The 18654-nt window shown below is 44.2% G+C and overlaps 1 protein-coding gene across 2 annotated transcripts in view; it reads left to right on the top strand.

Moving 5' to 3' along the window:
- Nucleotides 1–18654, top strand: part of PRR5 (proline rich 5) — a 55445-nt gene that overhangs the window by 35409 nt on the left and 1382 nt on the right. For both annotated transcript variants that reach the window (XM_075051826.1, XM_075051825.1), the window contains one exon: nucleotides 15678–15816. In XM_075051826.1, the coding sequence (XP_074907927.1) occupies nucleotides 15678–15816 (139 nt within the window). The remainder of the gene's footprint in view (nucleotides 1–15677; nucleotides 15817–18654) is intronic.

The following is an 18654-nucleotide window of genomic DNA, read 5'->3' as shown; positions in this document are numbered from 1 at the left end:
GCAGTCAAGCAGATGCTGGCAAGAGAAAAAGCTGTTGTTGAGCGTGGCTGAAATCAGTCAGAAAGGTGTTTTGCAAAATACAGCTGTTGTACTCGGAGTGGCTCTCGCATGAAACCAATTAAATTTCTTCTTGAGCAGCTAAGAGCTGTCAGCTGCTTCTATTCCCAGCCACCATGTATCTCCGAGCCTCCTTACTTGCTAGCATGGGTAGATGGGCCTTCGTGCACTGGGCACTGTATAAAAACAATTAAAATATCGTCTCTGCACTAAAGATTGTGCAGCCTGATGCAAGAGACAGTAGGTATATCTGGTCAGACAAATGGGGAACAGAAGGAAACAAGGAAACAAACATACTAGAAGTAATTTTATGACAAATAATACATCGTTGGCCTTAGTGGTCTAGATGTCCTCTAGAGACTAAGGGCAATGTGGTCCTTCTTGTCCTCTTGTTGTAGGTGACGTGTCGGGCTCCAAGAAAAAAAATACATCCCTCATTCCTCCTGTATCACTCATGAGCCTTTCTTGTGGTTTCCTTGTTTAGTTGGAGAGAACAAAACCTTGGAAGAGGCAGTGGGGTATTTCCATCGTTTCTCAAAAGACTGAATCACATTAGGACAGATGTTTAGGCAGTATTAAGCTCATGCAGCTCTGCTAAAGCCCCTGTATAGTAGAGGAGGAATTGGGCAGTAGTTTTGCCTGAAAATCTCTAGAATATGGTTATATATGTAGCTGTGTTGTTAACATTTAAAACAGAAGCAAGGAGAAGGTTTGCTCCATAGAAGTGGCTGTGTGATACTATGTGAATTAAATTAAAGCACCAGCCAGCATTAAGGGAAGCAGGGACAGTGGGAAAATACTTTTGTTTCAGTAGTAGGGTCATATCGACAACAGGTAGGTCAGGGCGTCTGTTGGTTTCAACCACATAGGTTTCCATTACATGTAGAGCTATCTGTTGCAAGATAGATCTTGCAGGTTGTTGCAAGAATTGCTGAATGCTGCTGAATTTTGCCAGAGCATGGAGTTGCCAGTGTGCATGTCCCTGGTGGGTGATGGGGACGAAGGAGGGAAGGTCAGCCTTTTAGAGCTACTCCTGCAATTACGTCCCTAATCCACCTACTGTTTGCATTTGGGGAGTACACTGCTCAGTGCTCTCTGGCTGTAAACTCGGATTTTGTATGCTTGTATTTCTTTGTTTCCTTTTACCCTCTGCACGCTGGGTTGCTGAGACAGTGTTTCTGCTCTAGATCCAGTCAGTTACTTTCCAAGTATTTTGAATTGGCAAAGATTTTTTTATTGAAATTTAATTGTTCTGTAGAAAGGTGTTGCTTTCAGAAAAGCTTTTGCTGCAAGCCAGGAGGGCTCCCTAAGGGCCAGGCTGCTGGGCACCTGGGCTCCAAAACTTCTGTGTTCTGGGATTGATGGAAGCTCGACCTCCTTGTGCAAGAGAATAACCACAAAGCACTCGCTCAGCAGCGTGCTGCTCAGTTCCCAGTTCTCCCGGTGGGTTGCTCCCTGCCTGCATGAGCAGCAGGCTGTGGGCAAGCAGCTGTCCTGAGTGGCTGGTTGCCTGAGCAGACGGCTGCCCACGGGTGGTGTCTGAACCACACACCTTCTTAAGCCAGGATAGATAGGTGATCTCGAGGTAATCTGCTTTCTGGCTCACAGGGATGAGTTGTTGGTGATGAAAATGGTGTTGCTACCAGAAATAGCAAAAATTCAAAAAAATCCAGAAGGCACAGCTGACATGTCTGCTCAGTCTATTCAAGTGTATTTCAGAAAAGAAGAAAATTTGTGGAGTAGATTCAGTCACCTGTGAATGATGAAGCAGCATGGAGGATGCTGAGGGATGAATGTTCATTAATGATTTAAAAGGGGAGTGTGGCTGTGAAAGGCAGTGTCAGAAATCCTCTACAAGTAGGTAACAGCAGTCAAGTTAATGTTTGCAGCTCTTCAGAAGGATTTCTTGGATGTCTCTTCAAAAGAGCCTGGATGCACTGAGGGAGGGCTCTGCAATCCTTTTTTCTGTTTGAGTACCCACCTGAAAATAAATGCAAGATGGATTTTCTTGTAATAAATGTTAAATAAGAAAACACTCAGAGCCAAGACTAGGTAAAAGACTTGAATGCTCAGAGTTTAAAAGTCATCAATTCCCCAGCAAGGTTAGATGAGCTTAATGTGTATAAATCAGCAAGAACTTCAGGAGGGAGCCTAAAAAGAAATGAGAAGCTTTATTCTCTTGGACATTAAACATCACATCTAATTATTTGGTAACTCGCAGGGTGGTCTCTGCATGGGGCTGCACATGCGCTTCCGTGCACGTGTGTGTTTGCCCGTGAGTGTAATGTGGTAGTGCTAAAGCATTTGTAAATGCAGATAAACTAACTCCAGCCCAAATTTATTCCATAAACAGCTCTTCAGAGACGCTCACCTCTGCATAGATTTCATTTGGTGGGTTGTTTCAAAGTCACATTAGCTTATTTGACTGAGATGATTGCAGCTCTCATCTGTGCCCAGGGGAGTCACTTAGCCGGGAATCAGACAACCTCTAGCCCTAAAACTATGAAAGGCAGAAATGCATACCATTATTTTTGTTGGATCTTTATTAGCAAACTGGCTGTTCAGCGTCTGCAGGATCCTAAGCACTGTATTTAAAGCCACAAAGTAACTTCCTAACTTCTAATAACTTCCTATCTTTTGCTTATCTTCAGTCTTCATCTTCTGCTTTGTCTTTTGCAGTCTCATATAAAATGTTTAATAACAGTTTAAAGAAAAATAATACATTGGATTTCTGTGGGTCAGGGGAATACTAGCCTGTTCTTTGTGTTTGATCCTTTCTGGAAAGAAAAATCCTATTGCTATCTTTCTGCAGCTAGGCCATTGGAAAAACCCTCACCAGCTGAACACAAGCCATGTCTGGGTGTTTTGTCTTCCTTATCTTTTGTCTGTGTCTCAGTGCCACCAATGAAAGGAAGAGAGAGACAGAGCAGCTTCTCACGCTGACATTGACATAACTTGGCACTTGCTGGAGATTAAAGTGAATATGACAAGATCTTTATTTCTGAGGCAGTCACAGGTATCTGAAGTGCTGACTTTTGTCAATATGGCAATGGCAAGCTTCTCTGCCTCTCCCTCCTGTGAATGCTGTTGCTATGAGAAAAGCAAGAGGCAGAGATGAGACAAGACATGATTTAACCCTTAAAATATTCTAGGTTTTACCAGTTTACCAGTGGCTTAGGATAGAATGAAGAGAGCAAAAAATAACGTGAGGCAACACTACCGAGGGCTCATAACGATACAACCATGAATTGTGCAGCTGCATTTGTCCAACACGTGCAAAAGGATACCAGTGCCTAGGAATGGACCTGTAATGCACAGGGCACAGCCTCCTGTGGTTGTAAACCAGTATAAAATTATTAACCTAACAGAGGTTATTCTGACTTAAAGCAATTGAGAGTTTGATGCACAAGTCCTAGTTTACACATTTCCTCCCACCATGAGATATACCTGTTTGTGAACACAGATAGCATAGACTTCAAGGTTTACTGAAAATGAGTCCATTATGAATTCCTAGCTGAGCTGAGATAGCCCTCCGAGAGGGGAAACCGCTTTCTTCCAGCCTGTTCCACTCTGTAAAGATGTGGTCTCCATTTCCCCCAGCCCAGGCACATTTTCTCTTTCTGCCTCTGGACTGCTGCAGAGAAACCCCTATGGGGAAGAGGGCACACACAGTTTAAATGGATCAGGTTCTGCTTAGTCAACACAGGCTTGGACAAAGCAAAATTTAGTCCCTGCTTGAAGCAGTTATGATCCTGTTTTGAGTCTGTTTCCTAAAGGCTAAAAAATGTCTGAGTTGTCTGCTTGGGATGAAAGTGGCATGAATCATCAGGGAAACCCAGGAGGAAGTACCTGAAATTTTCTATCCTGGCAAACACAGACAAGTGGGCTAGGAGCAGGAGCAGGAAGATTAAACTCCTAGTCCTTGACCCCTTTCTGCTCCCAGTTAAGTTTGATGCAGGGCATTTCTTTTTATCCAGATGTCTTTTCAAAATGGATCAATTGATCTTGTAGTCCTTCTCAAGTGAGCTCCCAGAGTTTACTCAACATTTTTATGGGACTTGAAGCTCTCAGGTGGAGAGTCCTCCAGAAATGCGAGCCCCATTGAAGCTAGTAGAAGAACACGGGCCAGCAATGTGCCCTTGCTGCAAAGAAGGCTAGTGGTATCCTGGGCTACATTAGATAAAGTATTGTCAGCAGGTCGAGGGAGGTGATCTTTCCCCTCAGCACTCATGAGGCCACACCTGGAGTGCTGTGTCCAGTTCTGGGCTTCTCTGTACAAGAGAGACACGGACATACTGGAGAGAGTCCAGCAAAGGACCATGAAGATGATAAAAGGACAGGAGCATCTCTCATGTGAGGAAAGGCTGAGAGAGCTGGGACTGTTCAGCGTGGAGAAGAGAAGACTCAGGGGGATCTTATCAATTGTTATTAATACCTGAAGGGGGAGTGTAAAGAAGATGAAGCCAAGCTCTTCTCAGTGGTGCTCAGTGACAGGACCAGAAGCAATGGGCACAAACTGAAACACAGGAGGGTTCCTCTGAACATAAGGACACACTGTCTTACTCTGAGGGTGACTGAGCACTGGCACAAGTTGCCCAGAGAGGAGGTGGAGTCTCCTCCTTGGAGACATCTGGACATGGTCCTGGGCAACTGGCTCTCGGTAGCCCTGCTTGAGCAGCAAGGTTGGACCAGATGACTCCAGAGGTCCCTTCCAACCTTAGCCATTCTGTGAACATCAGGATTTCATCAATGTAAGTGGAAAAATTCATCACTCTCTCCATGTCCTATCTGTTTTCACCCAGTTTTCCACCCTTGCTGGCTTAGGCTGGACTGCCAGCTGATGTCAGTCAGCATAGTTCCACTTAACTGCAATTAACATTCAGAGTTAAGCTGAATAATTGTTGCCAACAGTCTGGTCCTTCTCTGTCAGACAGCAGAAGGGTTCAGCATCGCACTCACTCACCTCCTAACTAGGAAAGCTGCAACTACACAAGAAAAGCACTTAACAAAAGTACCAAAGAAATCCATCCTTTCCCCTGTTCAGAGGACTCAGTAGTAAGGCTTGTTCTTTATTTCTGGAAACTAGCTATTCTGTCAATTATTGACCATCTTCATCTTGTTGGTTAAATAATTTCTAGCACAGATTGTTTATGCTTAAGGGCTACTGCAAAGTCCCATGCAGCAAGTTTTTATATCACTGTTTGCCAGAAGCACCAATGTATTCAACAAGAAAGCCTGCACTGAGCATGCTCTATTTCCTTTTTTTGCCCATGCACTTCTCTTGCTATCACCGTTAGCAAGAAAATGTTGAATTTAGTTAACTTTTGGTCTGACACTGCACGGCTGATTCTACGCACCGTGTTACCCTTGGTGTTAAAATTGCAAAGGCTGAGAAGAATCTGTTATCACATGTGATACCTCCATGAGTTTACTCAGGGGCTTGCATTTACCCCATGTGTAAATGGAAGCCAGATGCTACTCCACAAATGTAATTCCATTTGTATAATACTGGGGGATTTGCTCTGCAGGGCTGACTCCCAGGGAACAAGGTGGATAGTTGGGATTGAGGAAGCCCAATATCTCCACCTACTTGGGCTTCCTGATTTTGTGTTGAAGCGTAGCAAGTTCCTGCAGGGGCTATAAAAGCGAGATCTTTGCGTTCTTCAGTAGAATGTTGTGCATGTCAGCTGAAGGTGGAGTAAATGTGAGCAGGAGACTCCCATGATGATGCTCCTCCATGGTGCAGTAAGAGCAGGCTCTGAACAGCTGTGCACAGGACAGCTTCGGCTGTTTGGGCAATAGTTACTGCTCCAAGAGCCAACTGTGGTCTCCTCCAAAGCATGAGGCTGGGTGGTCTTGGTCAGTGAAGTGCCACAGTGCTGTAGAGAAAACAAAAATTCTGCACACCTGGGGACCACTCCTGAAGCCTCTTCTCAACCAAGTAAACCATAACGTAACTTTGCTGCCATAGGTTTGTGTGTGAGCATTGCAAGATCGGTAAAAATTAGATGATTAGCTATTAGATGATACTAAGTATGTGCATGTGTCTATTCAAAGGAGGATGGAGAGATGCAGACCTCAATCCAGAATGTGACCCATAACATAACTGAGAGCACATGCTATGCCACCAGTGGTGGACATGGCAACGACTGGTGGCCCAGCTGTCCCCAGTTCCTCCTCACAGTGATTTCATGCCTGCCCTGAGACCAGGTTGCTCTGGGTTGCTCAAGTTTGAGAAGGCTAGGTACGATGCAGTGAAAGGTGTCACATGCACCAAAGTGGGATAACAAGTAGTCATGGCCTGTAAGGGCATTGGTTTCCAAATCTCTTACAAGCAAGGCTGCTGCTGTCTCTTTGGCTAAAATAAGAAGCAGATCTTGCCGTTTGTGTGGTCACCAGGGTGTGCACTGCAGTCTGCATGCCGTTATCAATTCTCCACCAGCAGTGTTGCCTGAGTAATGTGTGTTTTCCCTATAGATACTATTCTGTGTCTGCCTTGTGGTATGTCTTGTGACTTTTAATCTCAGCTTTCCCTGGGAGTAGTTGGGCAACTATTATCATCCAGTATTTGTCAGATTATTGCTGCTGCATGTGTGTTTCTCTTAGTCATATTGATCTGACCTGTTGCCAGTTAAAGAAAGAAATGTGGTTCTTAATGCATTTTTCTTTCCTCCAAGGAATCTGCTGCTTTTAAGCAGAAAATAGTTACATTTCTTAGCTGTTTTCCTTTGTGGTTAAGAGAGGACAGTACATGAGGCCAGGACCTCACTTTGTATTTGGGCCTGACACTGTAAACGCTTCTGGCAGCATGTTTCCTTTCACATAGCACCAGGTCAGGACTGCTTCAGCAGGTAGTAGGTCACAGCTTTTTGTTGGTAGACCGGGCTGGAGGCCAGCCATCAAGGACGCCCCAGCAGTCTGAGGTTCAGGGTGTGTTATTTGGCCATGAGCAGAGCCACACACAGCTGTTCCATGGGCAGAGGACTTTGCTCTTCTGGGCCATCAAGTCACCAAGAGTAGTGATTGCTGAAATGACTTCATTAAATAATCCAGAAGTCTGGCTTTTACTCCTTTCTTTCCTGAAGTCCAGAAGTTGGTAACCCAGGATCTAGTTCACAGGTCTTCCTGTGTGGTGTCTCCTGTGGTAGAGCTGCTCCCGTGTCAAGCACCAAGACATGCTGTGCCTCCCTCGGTGCCGTGTCTGCTCCTGGCAGGGTGCTGGGCTTGGGTCCAGAAGGCCTGCTTGCTTTGCCCACCCTGACCTGGGGGAAGACAGATTTTTATTTATGTTTTATTTTGTTCTATTTTATTTTATTCTGTTCTATTTTATTTTTCATTTAAAAGCTATCCATCAGTCTGTCAGTTGAAATAGAAGGCAGTCTTCTGCACCGGTACTTACTTACTCATGTAAACTTGCTGATCAGCTGAAGCATTAAAGCTAAAGTTGAGTGCTACATCATTTAATCAATGACCAGTGCATACGTCAGCATGTCTACAGTTGCAGGTGGGCATGAAGTAGTTTCCACCGTCACATCCAATTGTTAGGGTACACTTAGACACTGGAGATATCTTTTAATATATACTTTGTTAGGTAAGCGATCCTGTAATACTCTGTGCTAAAGAGAGAAGTGAAAAGCAACTGAGTGATACCACCATTTCTAGGTGTTACTAGTGGTGGGTGCTATTAGTTAGAACTGGAAACTGTAGAGGACCTATGACCTTTTATAAGTACTCAGCAAAACATTAAGTTACTGCTGGTCAGTTATAAGCAGTTTGGTGTTTAATAGTGGTTTATGATTATTTTCAGACACAGATGAGTGAGGAGTAACCTGGGGCAACTTGCAGTTGTCTGGCCAGAACTGAAGCAGCCTGCAGCAAAGATGAATACAGGGAGGCTCACGCAGCAGAGGAGCTCAGCAGATGACAGGGGGCTTGGCCAGGGTCTGAAAGAGGAGCTCGGGATGAATGTGGGGTATTTTGAAACAGCAGGATGTCAAGGGGGTGAAGCAAAGGGTTAAAACAAAAGGAGTCAGGCATGAGAGAGTCATGGCCATGTGGAGATCCAGCTAAGACACCAAAGTGGAATAACATGAGCCAAGTATCAATGAAAAGCAGCCAGGTAGCAAAAAGAACAGCCAGCAGCTAGGTTTATTTCTAGCCTCTTGGCATGCATGAGACATCCCCTTGAGGTGTGCCTGGTAGCCAGAGGACGTGACAGCTTTAGCTGTAGCTCTTTTGTTTCCAACTGCTGTGATTTATGTATTCAGTTCTCTGGTCTGGTGCCTCGCCTGCCATTAAGAGGGCGATGCATTGCAGGATTTTTAGGGTAAATCATTTTTCAGTCAATGTAAGCCACCAGTTCCCAAGATTTCAAGAGGGTTGGATGAAGTGGTGAATATACCATTCTTCTGCTGGTGGCTGCTCTGCCCACCAGAAGTACTTGAGAAGAAAATTTCATCTTTGTTCTACTTTGTGCTGTGCTAGCAAGCACTTGTGAGCAGGCTGTAGTTCACAGAGTGATGGGGCAGAAACTGATGCAGCCTGCTCGGTGGCGCAGGAGCAGTCTCTGCTCCTAGGGCTGTATTTCATTATTGGACTCCCTGGGCAGGTTATTAAAAGTGGGGCTTTGCCACCAGTTTTTGCCACTGAAACAGTAAGGTTTTGCCACCTCTTTGCTCCCTACTACAGGTAAAAAGGAGGCATGCAGCTTCACATCCAGTTTTTGTGGTGAGAAGCGAGGGCCATAAGCAGCAAATGATACACAAAACCAAGTCTCTTTCTGCCACATGACTGGGTTTCGTGAGCCAGGTCTTTTCCATAAGATGTCCTACATCTGCTCACAGGACCATGGGAAGCCTAAAACTCTGCATCCTAATTTAGCCAGGCTGTCTAATGAGACATACCAGGCCATCAGCAGCCTAAATAAATAGTTTTTCATGGCTGTGACTGTCTTTGGGGATTGCTTCATGTCTGGGTTTCTTACCAGAGCCTGAGGAAGTGAAATAGCCAAGACCAGGTGAAAAGTGGTGGAAGGCACATGATTAATTTCTGGGCTCCTTTGCAATTCACAGCCTGAACGCTTCCTCGATGGGCTGGGCTTGGTGCAGCCAGGTTTATGGTCATTTCAGAGCATTGTTTGGAAGTGCTGATACTATCTTGGGTTTTTTTAGGTGTCTTTTTTTACCAAAAATTAAAGGATTTCACTTATGGTGATGAATAAAAAGACAGAGCTGGAGCATCAGGGAGTATGCAGCAATGACCTCCTAGTTGCACAGGGACAGAGGCTGCAGGCAGGCTTGCATCTTACACCGAGTTGGATTGATGGCACATCCACCTGCCTGTGTGCCACTATCACTGTTCACTGCTTATGAAGAGAAGATCAGGGTGTTAAAAATTAACATAATAGGATGTAGAAATAAAGAGTTGTGATTTTGGATATTTCATTGCCAGGGTAAAATAAAGCAAGGACATTTGATACTTTTTTTTTCCTAAGAAAAGCTGTGGCAAATGTTACCAAAATAGAGTTTAGGTTTTGGGTAGCTTTGCAAGTCACGTAGCCTGTGCTTAGACAGAATGTTGATCACAGCTTAATAGTATTTTTTGTTAAAATATATGTATGTTCATTAAAAAATCTTCAAAGCAATCCCTCTTTGTTGTACGGCATGCAAAAAGTTAAAGTAATAAACCTTAGCCTCAGGCAGGTTTTAAGGTTGTGTTTGAGGAGGACTCTTCAAGTCCTTAAATGCCTGCCTGGAGTGGCCTCCACTTTAGGAACTCTTTGAGGCTTAGAGGAGTCCTATATTTTGAAAAAGGAGGCTGTGGCCTTACATGGGGTTAGAAAACCCCCAGCTATTCTTCTGAATGTATCTGTTTATTCGCAGTGCCAAAAGACAAATTTATTCTTTCCTCTGTGCTTTCCTAAGAAGCCCTTGTGCCCTTTAAAAACTCAGGAGGAGTTTGTGGTTAGCTTATGGAATTAACAGGGATGGAAACCTGAGCGGTTTGGTGTGTCCATTCTTACTGGAATGACTTATGGTTTTGACTCATGGGGTTTTGTTCTCAAACACAAGGAATGTTTCATTCCAGCAACATACTCGAGTGCAGCAACGGGGAGCATGCATGCAGCCAGTGCCACAGTTCAGCAGATGGGGCAGTAACTTCATGAAGGAGCTACCTCAATGACCTGTAGTCTTTAGGGTATATGGCCCTTCTGGGAGTGCTTACAGATTTACATATCAAAACCAGTAGTGCATAGGGTCATTTTAATGCTTTTAAACTATGATATACTTTGTTTCTAAATGATTTAATTACAGGTTAATGAAGTAAGGGACTTGGATACTGTGTTACATGTAGAAATACATGTCTCTCTTCTTGATGCTGAGCGTAGACCTTTTCCATTTGCAATGGTATTCACATATTTGGGACTCAAATCCCCATTATCCATGCTTTGAGAGTAAGGCAGACTCTTGTCATAATATTACATTATAATCCTTCCAAAGATAATGAGGTGACTCTTGTTGCATTTCAAAACAGTATGACCAAGATGAGGATTTCATCTAGCAGCTACACTGTTCCAGAAGTACTAAGGTACTTGCAGCTATTTGATATTGAGCTATTTGGGCCCTCAATTGAGAAATAAATAGGTCAGGCAAGGCCTTTGAAAGGAATTTAATAGATACATCTCACACTTGCAGAGAAGCATGAAACTCTACTGCTAAAATGAAATTGGGTTCATGAAAGGTCACGGTTATCTTTTAAAGTAAGTTTTTGCATGTCTACAGAGCAAATATTGCATTAAAGATAAGGGTAGAGCCTCTGTTTTACTGATAATGCTCCAAGTTTTCATTTTTTCCTCCAAATTATGATAGAGCTTCCTGCAAGCTAAGCAGCCAGCCTGCTGGATGTGACTTGTTTTATTGCTATATAGTGATATACCAAACTAGAAAAGCATCAAGCAGTAAATACAAGAAGAACCATGAGCCTGCCAAAATAACGGGAAAATACTTTTTTTATTATTTTATTGGTGACTTTTAAGTCAAGTCCTGCCATCAGGTTTTCAGAAAGTACTGTAACACGGATAATAATCCCAAATTGGCTTTACTCTAAAGCTAATTTTGCCTTTATAAGCACAATCACGTATGAATTTGAGGAAGAGTCTAAAAAGGACTTCATATATCTTTAAGTATATATAGATATCCATGTAGATAGATGTATAGATGTCTATCTATCTATCTATATTTACATACAGATATACAAAGCATTTATAACGATACTTTGCTCTATCCTAAACTTCCACCAGAAGTGCCTTCCCACTGAATTTGGTGTCACACAAACAAGTGGTTTCACATGTGGCACAACAGATGGGGTAGAAACCTCTGGTGGAGAGAAGAGTTGAAATGCATCCTTGGGGCTTGCAGCTAAAGCAAAACAGGAGCTTCCCCTGGCCTGCTAAAGCTGATCTGCTTTAGGAGGTGTCCATCCTTCCCCTTGAAGTTCCTTGCCTCCCTCAGCCCCACACAGTGCCGAATTACAGTACCCTCCGAAGTGAGGCTTGCACGCTGCTGTTGGTAACAAGAATCGGCAGGTCAGTCGCCGTTCAGACTCCTTTTCTAACCCAGCTCTGCCGGATACTAGTATCGGTGAGGCAGTAAGAGCTGGGACTCGGCAGCCCCCCCCCAGCCCCACTCCCGGCTGCTCAGAGGTGCCAGTGCCACAGCAGTCCCCCCTCTGGCTGCCCTGCGGCTGCACCAAGGGCAGCACCAGCCACGGCTGGGGTTCGCCAAAGAAGTGAAATTGGGAGAACTGCGGAATTGGAAAGCCCCACTTTCACAGTAGGGTTGTGGGGCACCCCTGCCCCTGTTACTACCTTTGGTATACCTCAGCTGACCTGTTGCGGGCTGATGTATGAACCTGTAGCTGCCTTCTTTGTGGGCCGTGATCTTAAAAGCTCCTGAAGAGAAGCAGGGGCTGCCTTATACCCCGTGACCAAACCTTTGACAGCCTATAGCCCAGACCACGCGGCTGGGACGCTTCCCAGCAGTGTCGTGTTGACGCAGCTGCAGCGAGGACCAGCTGGCTCTGGGACAGGGGACATTCGGCTTCGTGAGCGGCACGTGGTGGCTGCAGCAGGGTGCTGCCCTGCCCCTGGGCAGGGGCTGTGTGGCCAGGCGGAGGTGGCCACAGCTTGCTCTGAGCCTGCAGACACTCCTCTGGGCCACTCCGGCTGGGGTAATTCGTAAATAAGTGATGGCGTCGTTCAAGTCATATGGAAAGTTTAGGTTTGGAAAGCTGAGATAGTCCTTGCTGGATATTGGGAGGTATTTGTATTTGGTTAAATAGAGGCCCGGAGGATGTTTGTCATTGAATAACACAGCAGAAGGAAATGCAGGAAAAACACTCTTTTACAAGTTCAGGACGTGGTCTGCAGCCTGCTACGCTCCTGCTCTCACAGAAGCTCCACACCGAGAAAATGGTTTAAGGGACCTGCCCCATCGGGCACCTGCAGGAAGGCCCGGAACAATGGCCAATGCAGGAAGGATGTCGCAGGTGGATACGGCACGTTCGTGCCAAGGTGCAGAGCAGAAGACAAGTCACCGCAGCTCCAGCGGACACCAGAGGTTTTGTGACTTTTCAGTATGTTCTGAAAAGCATCCTGTGGATGATCACAGAGCTGAGGAATAAGACTAATGGTGGGCTGTGATAATACTGGGTGATTTTACACTGTAAAGGTAAAACCTTTACAAAAACTGTGTGTGTTTGCACAGCTGCTCCCCAGCCCTGTGATGGAGGGATGTTGCAGCAGCTGGAGCTTGGGGGTCAAGTCTCCATCCTCTTAGTTCACCCCAGGAGCCTACCCGAACTCAACAGAGCTACTGGAAGCCTCCTTGTATCCCTGCCAGAGCAGCAGTCAATGCAGAATACAGCTCAGGCTTTTGAGGTGTTCATCAGGGAAGAAGGAGTGTATAACAGAACAGACAATTCACAACCAAGAGGGAAACCAAAAGAACTTTTTAGGCGTGTAAGATCAATAGGAAATCAGATGGTGTTAAGATGCCACTGGGCAAGGACACTTTTGTCACTCGTATGGTGTTGCAGTTCTGCTAGTGGTAAGAGCTATTTTGTGGGCAGCATGGTACTAGTGAATTACTGGGTTTCATTCTCCACAGTTGATATTTAGCTACTTTCTTTCACAAGTATCAAAAACACTTAAAGGGCAGAAAAGTAAATAAAGCCTTACCACAAAGTCTGGGCACAAGCAACGCTAAATATCACTGGCTTTTGCCACTAGTATTATATATCATGTTGTTGTTGTTTAACCCCAGCCAGCAACTAAGCACCACGCAGCCGCTCACTCCTCGCCGCCGCAGTGGGATGGGGGAGAGAATCAGAAGGAAGAAGGTAAAACTCGTGGGTTAGGATAAGAACAGTTTAATAGAACAGAAAGGAAGAAACTAATAATGATAATAATAATGAAATGACAATAATAATAAAAGGATTGGAATATACAAAACAAGTGATGAACAATGCAATTGCTCACCACTCGCCGACCGATGCCCAGTTAGTTCCTGAGCAGTGATCCCCCCAGGTCAACTCCCCCCAGTTTATATACTGGCCATGACGTCCCATGGTATGGAATACCCCTTTGGCCAGTTTGGGTCAGCTGTCCTGGCTGTGCCCCCTCCCAACTTCTTGTGCCCCTCCAGCCTTCTTGGTGGCTGGTCATGAGAAGCTGAAAAATCCTTCCCTTAGTATAAACACTACTTAGCAGTAACTGAAAACATCAGTGTGTTACCAACATTCTTCTTATATGAAATCCAAAACATAACACTATATCAGCTACTAGAAAGAAAATTAACTCTATCCCAGCCGAAACCAGGACACATGTTTAGGAGACCAGTTCCGGAGGTAATTCGTGTGGGAGCTTGGAGCGGCTGGCCTAACGCACTGGCCTTTGCCGGTGAGTTATGAGCTCGATATGATCGTGAATATGTAGTAAGGTAGCAGGCATGTTGCCCTTCTGAGGGCTGAAAAGTTCTTGGCTAAATCCCAGCAAGACAGGGTGGGGAACCCTGGAGCAGATCTCAACATGACAAAAATTGAGACCCTTCCTCCTGTTATTTGAAATGTTTTCTCTGATATAGTCCAACAATGACTTGGAAATAATACATGCACCTTCACTAAGTCTTCTAAATTATTCCTGTGTTATTTTTGTCTAGTATAAATTGGTTGAATAGCCGTGGGCTTATTCTGCTGTTACTTTGGTGTTTGCAAGCTTTCAGATTCACTGCATATACCCTTGTGTTCATGTTTGTATTTGTGACTCTCCCAAAGTTTTACAGGACATAGCACATCTCCGAAGATGTTATTCATTATTTAAAACCTGCTGAACTGTAATCCAAATTCAGTCCATTTCCTGTTGGCCATTATTTATTTTCCATTCATAAACTTTTATCAAGTAACTCCAGGCAGCAGCCAAGAGGTGAAGTAAGCCATTCACAAACACATTGCAGGCTCATAGTCACCCGTAGACACTGGCTGGTGAATCATACTGAGCAGTGAGTACATCCTGAACATCAGGATCCTTTCACATGCTGAAGGAAGTGTTGCAGTTTTACTCATCTGATCTGCATATTGCTCTCTGGAGGCTTTCATCCCAACATGTTTCTTTTTACAATAATTCAGGGACATATTACAAAATCTGGAATTCTGCTAAATTCAAGCAAACTTCTTGCTGAGCATGACATTTAGAATCTTAATTTTGCAACAAGATACGTCAAACATATGGCTACGTAGCAACACACTAAAATGTGAATTTACTTTGGATTCAGAATCCTACACATGAGTATGCAGGGCTCTGCTCAGACAACGCAGGAGCACGCATGCTGCAGCTGTAAGTGGAAGGGACACTACAGTTCCACGGAGTTTTCCTGTCACCTCTGCAGCCTTATAAGCCCATTTGTGGGTGGAAATGCGGAGTTAACAGCTAAGGGCAAAAGACTTTGCCTATGGGTGAATCTTACCATGCTAGTTATAACATGACTTTTGCCTGGATAATGGCAAGTGCCAGGGAGGGTGTGAGGAAAGAGATACAAACCTCTTCACTATAAATATTTCTTATTGAAAATATCGTGGAAGACATATTTCTGGGAGTCTCAGTTTCACCTTTTTTTTAACCCTGTTGGTATTGCTTAGATGGCAGTGACACCCTGTGGTACCAGCCGCTGGTGCAGCACTCGGCAGTAGTTCGTTCAGAAGTCAGTGTAAGATTGCAATAACAAAAAGTCCAGGAATGTTTTTAATTCATTGTCACAGACCACAGCTTCTATCTTCCCTGAGTGCCTTTGCCCTAAGCAGGATGTACCCTTCTGGATTTAAATGTCCTGGAAGTAGCTACTGCCTCTTTCTGAGCATTGGTGCAGTGCCTGCATGGTGACTCTGTCTGGTTCGACTCACCTCTTGTCTTTACAGTAAGAGGAACCAGCGGTAGTAACAAACCAGTATTGCATCACGGTGCATCTTTGCTATATAAGTTAGTGCTGCCTCTCTGCTTGCCCCAGTGAGCAAGGAAAGCTTGTGGTTGGAGAGGACAGCGCTCATCTTGGGTATTTTCTCTCTTTCAGGGGGTTCATGAGTCGAAAGGTGTGACTGAAGATTATTTGAAACTGGAATCACTGATCCAGAAAGTCGTTTCTCCTTACTTGGGCACATACGGACTGTATTCAAGTGACGGACCCTTCACGCACTCTTCCTGTATCTTGGGTAAGAATAACAGAGGCTCAATTTGACACAGCACGGAGGGCTTCACCAAAACCTTGCTCTACACAGGGCCAGGGCACACACAAGAGGAGACTGCCAGTACTAACGCAATGTGGTCAGGCTCCTTTTCTAAGGCCATGCTCTTTGCAGTGTGCAAAGTCACAGTGAAACTTGGCAGTGGCAGAAGGTGAAACCAGATCTTCATAACAGCGCTCAATGGGTCTGTGAATCTAGAGCGTGCTTAGCCTTTCCAATCCACCTTTTAATGAGAGCGCTTTAACACAGGGTGCTTTATGGTCAGTGAGAGGAAGAAGCAAGAAGCCATTTCTAGAGTGCTGAATAGTGTCTGTTCATTAGTACACAAAGATCATACAAGGCTGTTTAAACCAGGGAAGAGAGTAGGAATTTGTCTTAGAGAAGACTAATGGATAAGCCTTCAAACCTATGAAAGCTTTCTGCAGAGTGGAAGATAATAAGCTGTTCTCCATCCCAGTGGAGACAAGAAAAATAAAGTGGACCACACATAGGGGAAATTCAGATTACATGGAAGGAAGAGTCTCTAATGTCACATAAACTGCATCTAGAGGCTGTTGAATCTTCACTGCTAGAGGCACTACATACATGTTACATACATAGGCATCCATAAGGAGCAAGGTGGGTAAACATGGTCCTGCCTGTTGACAGAGGCTGAGTGACCTTCTTGAGTGCCTTCCAGCTTATTTTCTATGATTCTTTGAGCTCTGAAGCATTCAGTGACCTCTGTGAAGGCAAGATTTGGCCAAGACGAAGGTCTTTTGAATATCCCATGTAGTAATTCAAATCTGTTGAAAATGCAAGGGGGATACTACCAGCATAAATCAAAAAGGAAATGTGGTAGTACCTGACTATTTTAATGTAAATACTGTGATGGCCTGCTTGAATACAGAAAACAGAGGGGAAAAGAAGTTCAATTGTGTGTTTTCTGTGCAGTCAATTTAATCCGTTTGCTTGTCAGAAATGATCAATAAGGTGGTTGATTTTCCCTTGAAGCTGAATGGAAAAAATGGTTGTATTGCAGTAGGCGTTTAAGAAACAAATCAGTTTTACGTGAATAAATAGAGGCCAGTTATTTATGGAAAATGGTTCAGGATTACTCCTTTGTATTCATTGCTTGCCATTAAAAGGCCACAAGCATTTAAACGGAGCCCCAAATTGATGTTTTCTGAATACAGGCTTTTGTATGTCAGGACAGAAAAAATGCACCCAAAGATAATAAAACTCCAGTGAAATGGATTGTTAAAAAATAAATGTTGTATTACATGACTGCAGAAGATAGGAAGGTTTTGGTGGACCAGGCACTTCCCTTGCTGCGGTCTGGGGTGTGGATCTGTAGCAGTACCCCTGAACAGGTCTTACTATAGTCAATGAACCTGGATCCAAGGGAGTTGAGTGCCTAAGTCTCTGCTGCTTTTAAAGTAATGCATCTAGTTCTGTCCAACTATTTTGGTAGCGTGATTTAAAGCTGTGACAAATTGTCCTTGGGACTGGTGAGACCACTGACCTCTTTTCTTCCCTGTCTGGCCAGCACACCCAGCCTTCCCTTCCAGCCAAGCCTTGGTGTGACCAAAAAGCCAGAGTTCCTGTGGCAGGGCAGCCCCAGGGAACCTTTTCTATTTGCCAGGTCAAACTCCTAACAAAGCAAAAATCCAAAGGTGAACTTGGCTTAGTTGATTTCACTGCTGAGGCAGACACAACTGCAAAATACAGTCTTAAGTACAGAAACTGGTTTTTTTAGTAGTACAGCATATGATTGGAATTTGCGTCCAGGTGAGCACGTAATTATACATAAGTAAAATTTTAGAAGAGACTAGCATTTGTAAAGGAAATTGCGTGGTTTGCAGGGGAACATATATCAGCATACTGATTTAAAGCAGACAATTTATATGCAGTGGCTGTGGTTGACTTGCAGAGTGTAACTTGATTCTCCAGCCACACGCCTTTTGTGGGGATGGCAGTGAGAGTAGCAGGAAGAAAGCTTCGAAAGTGAGACCTCTTATTCACATCACTTTTTTTTTTTAGCACAAGTGAGTCTGAGCACTGAGGTCCGCAAAAAGTTTGCATAATGATCGTTTTGATCTAGCTTGCCAGAGAGCACTCCAGCCCAAAACCACTGGTGGAGGCTCTCTGTGCTGACTTGCTGCCACCTGCTGCTCATTCTTTGGAAAGAGCCCACTTGGTTAACAGCAGCATTCATACCATCACTGCCGGATTGAGTGCAGGTTTGTTCCCCAAAAAGGTTGCTGTGGGCACTGCCCTCCAGTTAACGTTTCCAAACACTCTTGGTGCTCTCTCCTTGTGTGGTCTCTGACTGATGCTTTGGATCTAAGTTTTTCCAGAATTATTAGTAAGACTGCCTGTCTTAATCCTTGTGCCCCAAGTTTGAAGGGACCTGATTTTCCCAGGGTGGGTGGAAAAGTTGAATTTCAACTACTAGAAATTAGTGATGACCTTTATAGCCTGAACAAGAACAGAATTGCAGTTTCTGTTCTTGTCTAAAGAAAGTATTTGCAATTGTTTATTCAGGTCTCCCACAATATTTAGTGTTTTACTCCAGCTGCTGAAGTTGTATGAATATAAGGGAATCTCAGCTATTATTTGTAAAGATAGGTTTGGACTCTTCAATGCACTAAAGAAATATAGGAAATCTGAAGCCTATGGATCTACAAAACTATCAAAATGTATTCTTTTATAAAAGTTTGTGTCATTCAAGAAAAGCTCATGAATATTCAGGCCTTGACTTTTCTTTTGAACACTCATAATTATTAGTACCATGAAAATAGGAGACTTTGTGGATATCACTCT

Source organism: Buteo buteo, chromosome 19 (genome assembly GCF_964188355.1).
Source record: "Buteo buteo chromosome 19, bButBut1.hap1.1, whole genome shotgun sequence".
NCBI lineage: Eukaryota > Metazoa > Chordata > Aves > Accipitriformes > Accipitridae > Buteo > Buteo buteo.
This window is presented reverse-complemented; position numbering and strand designations above follow the sequence as displayed.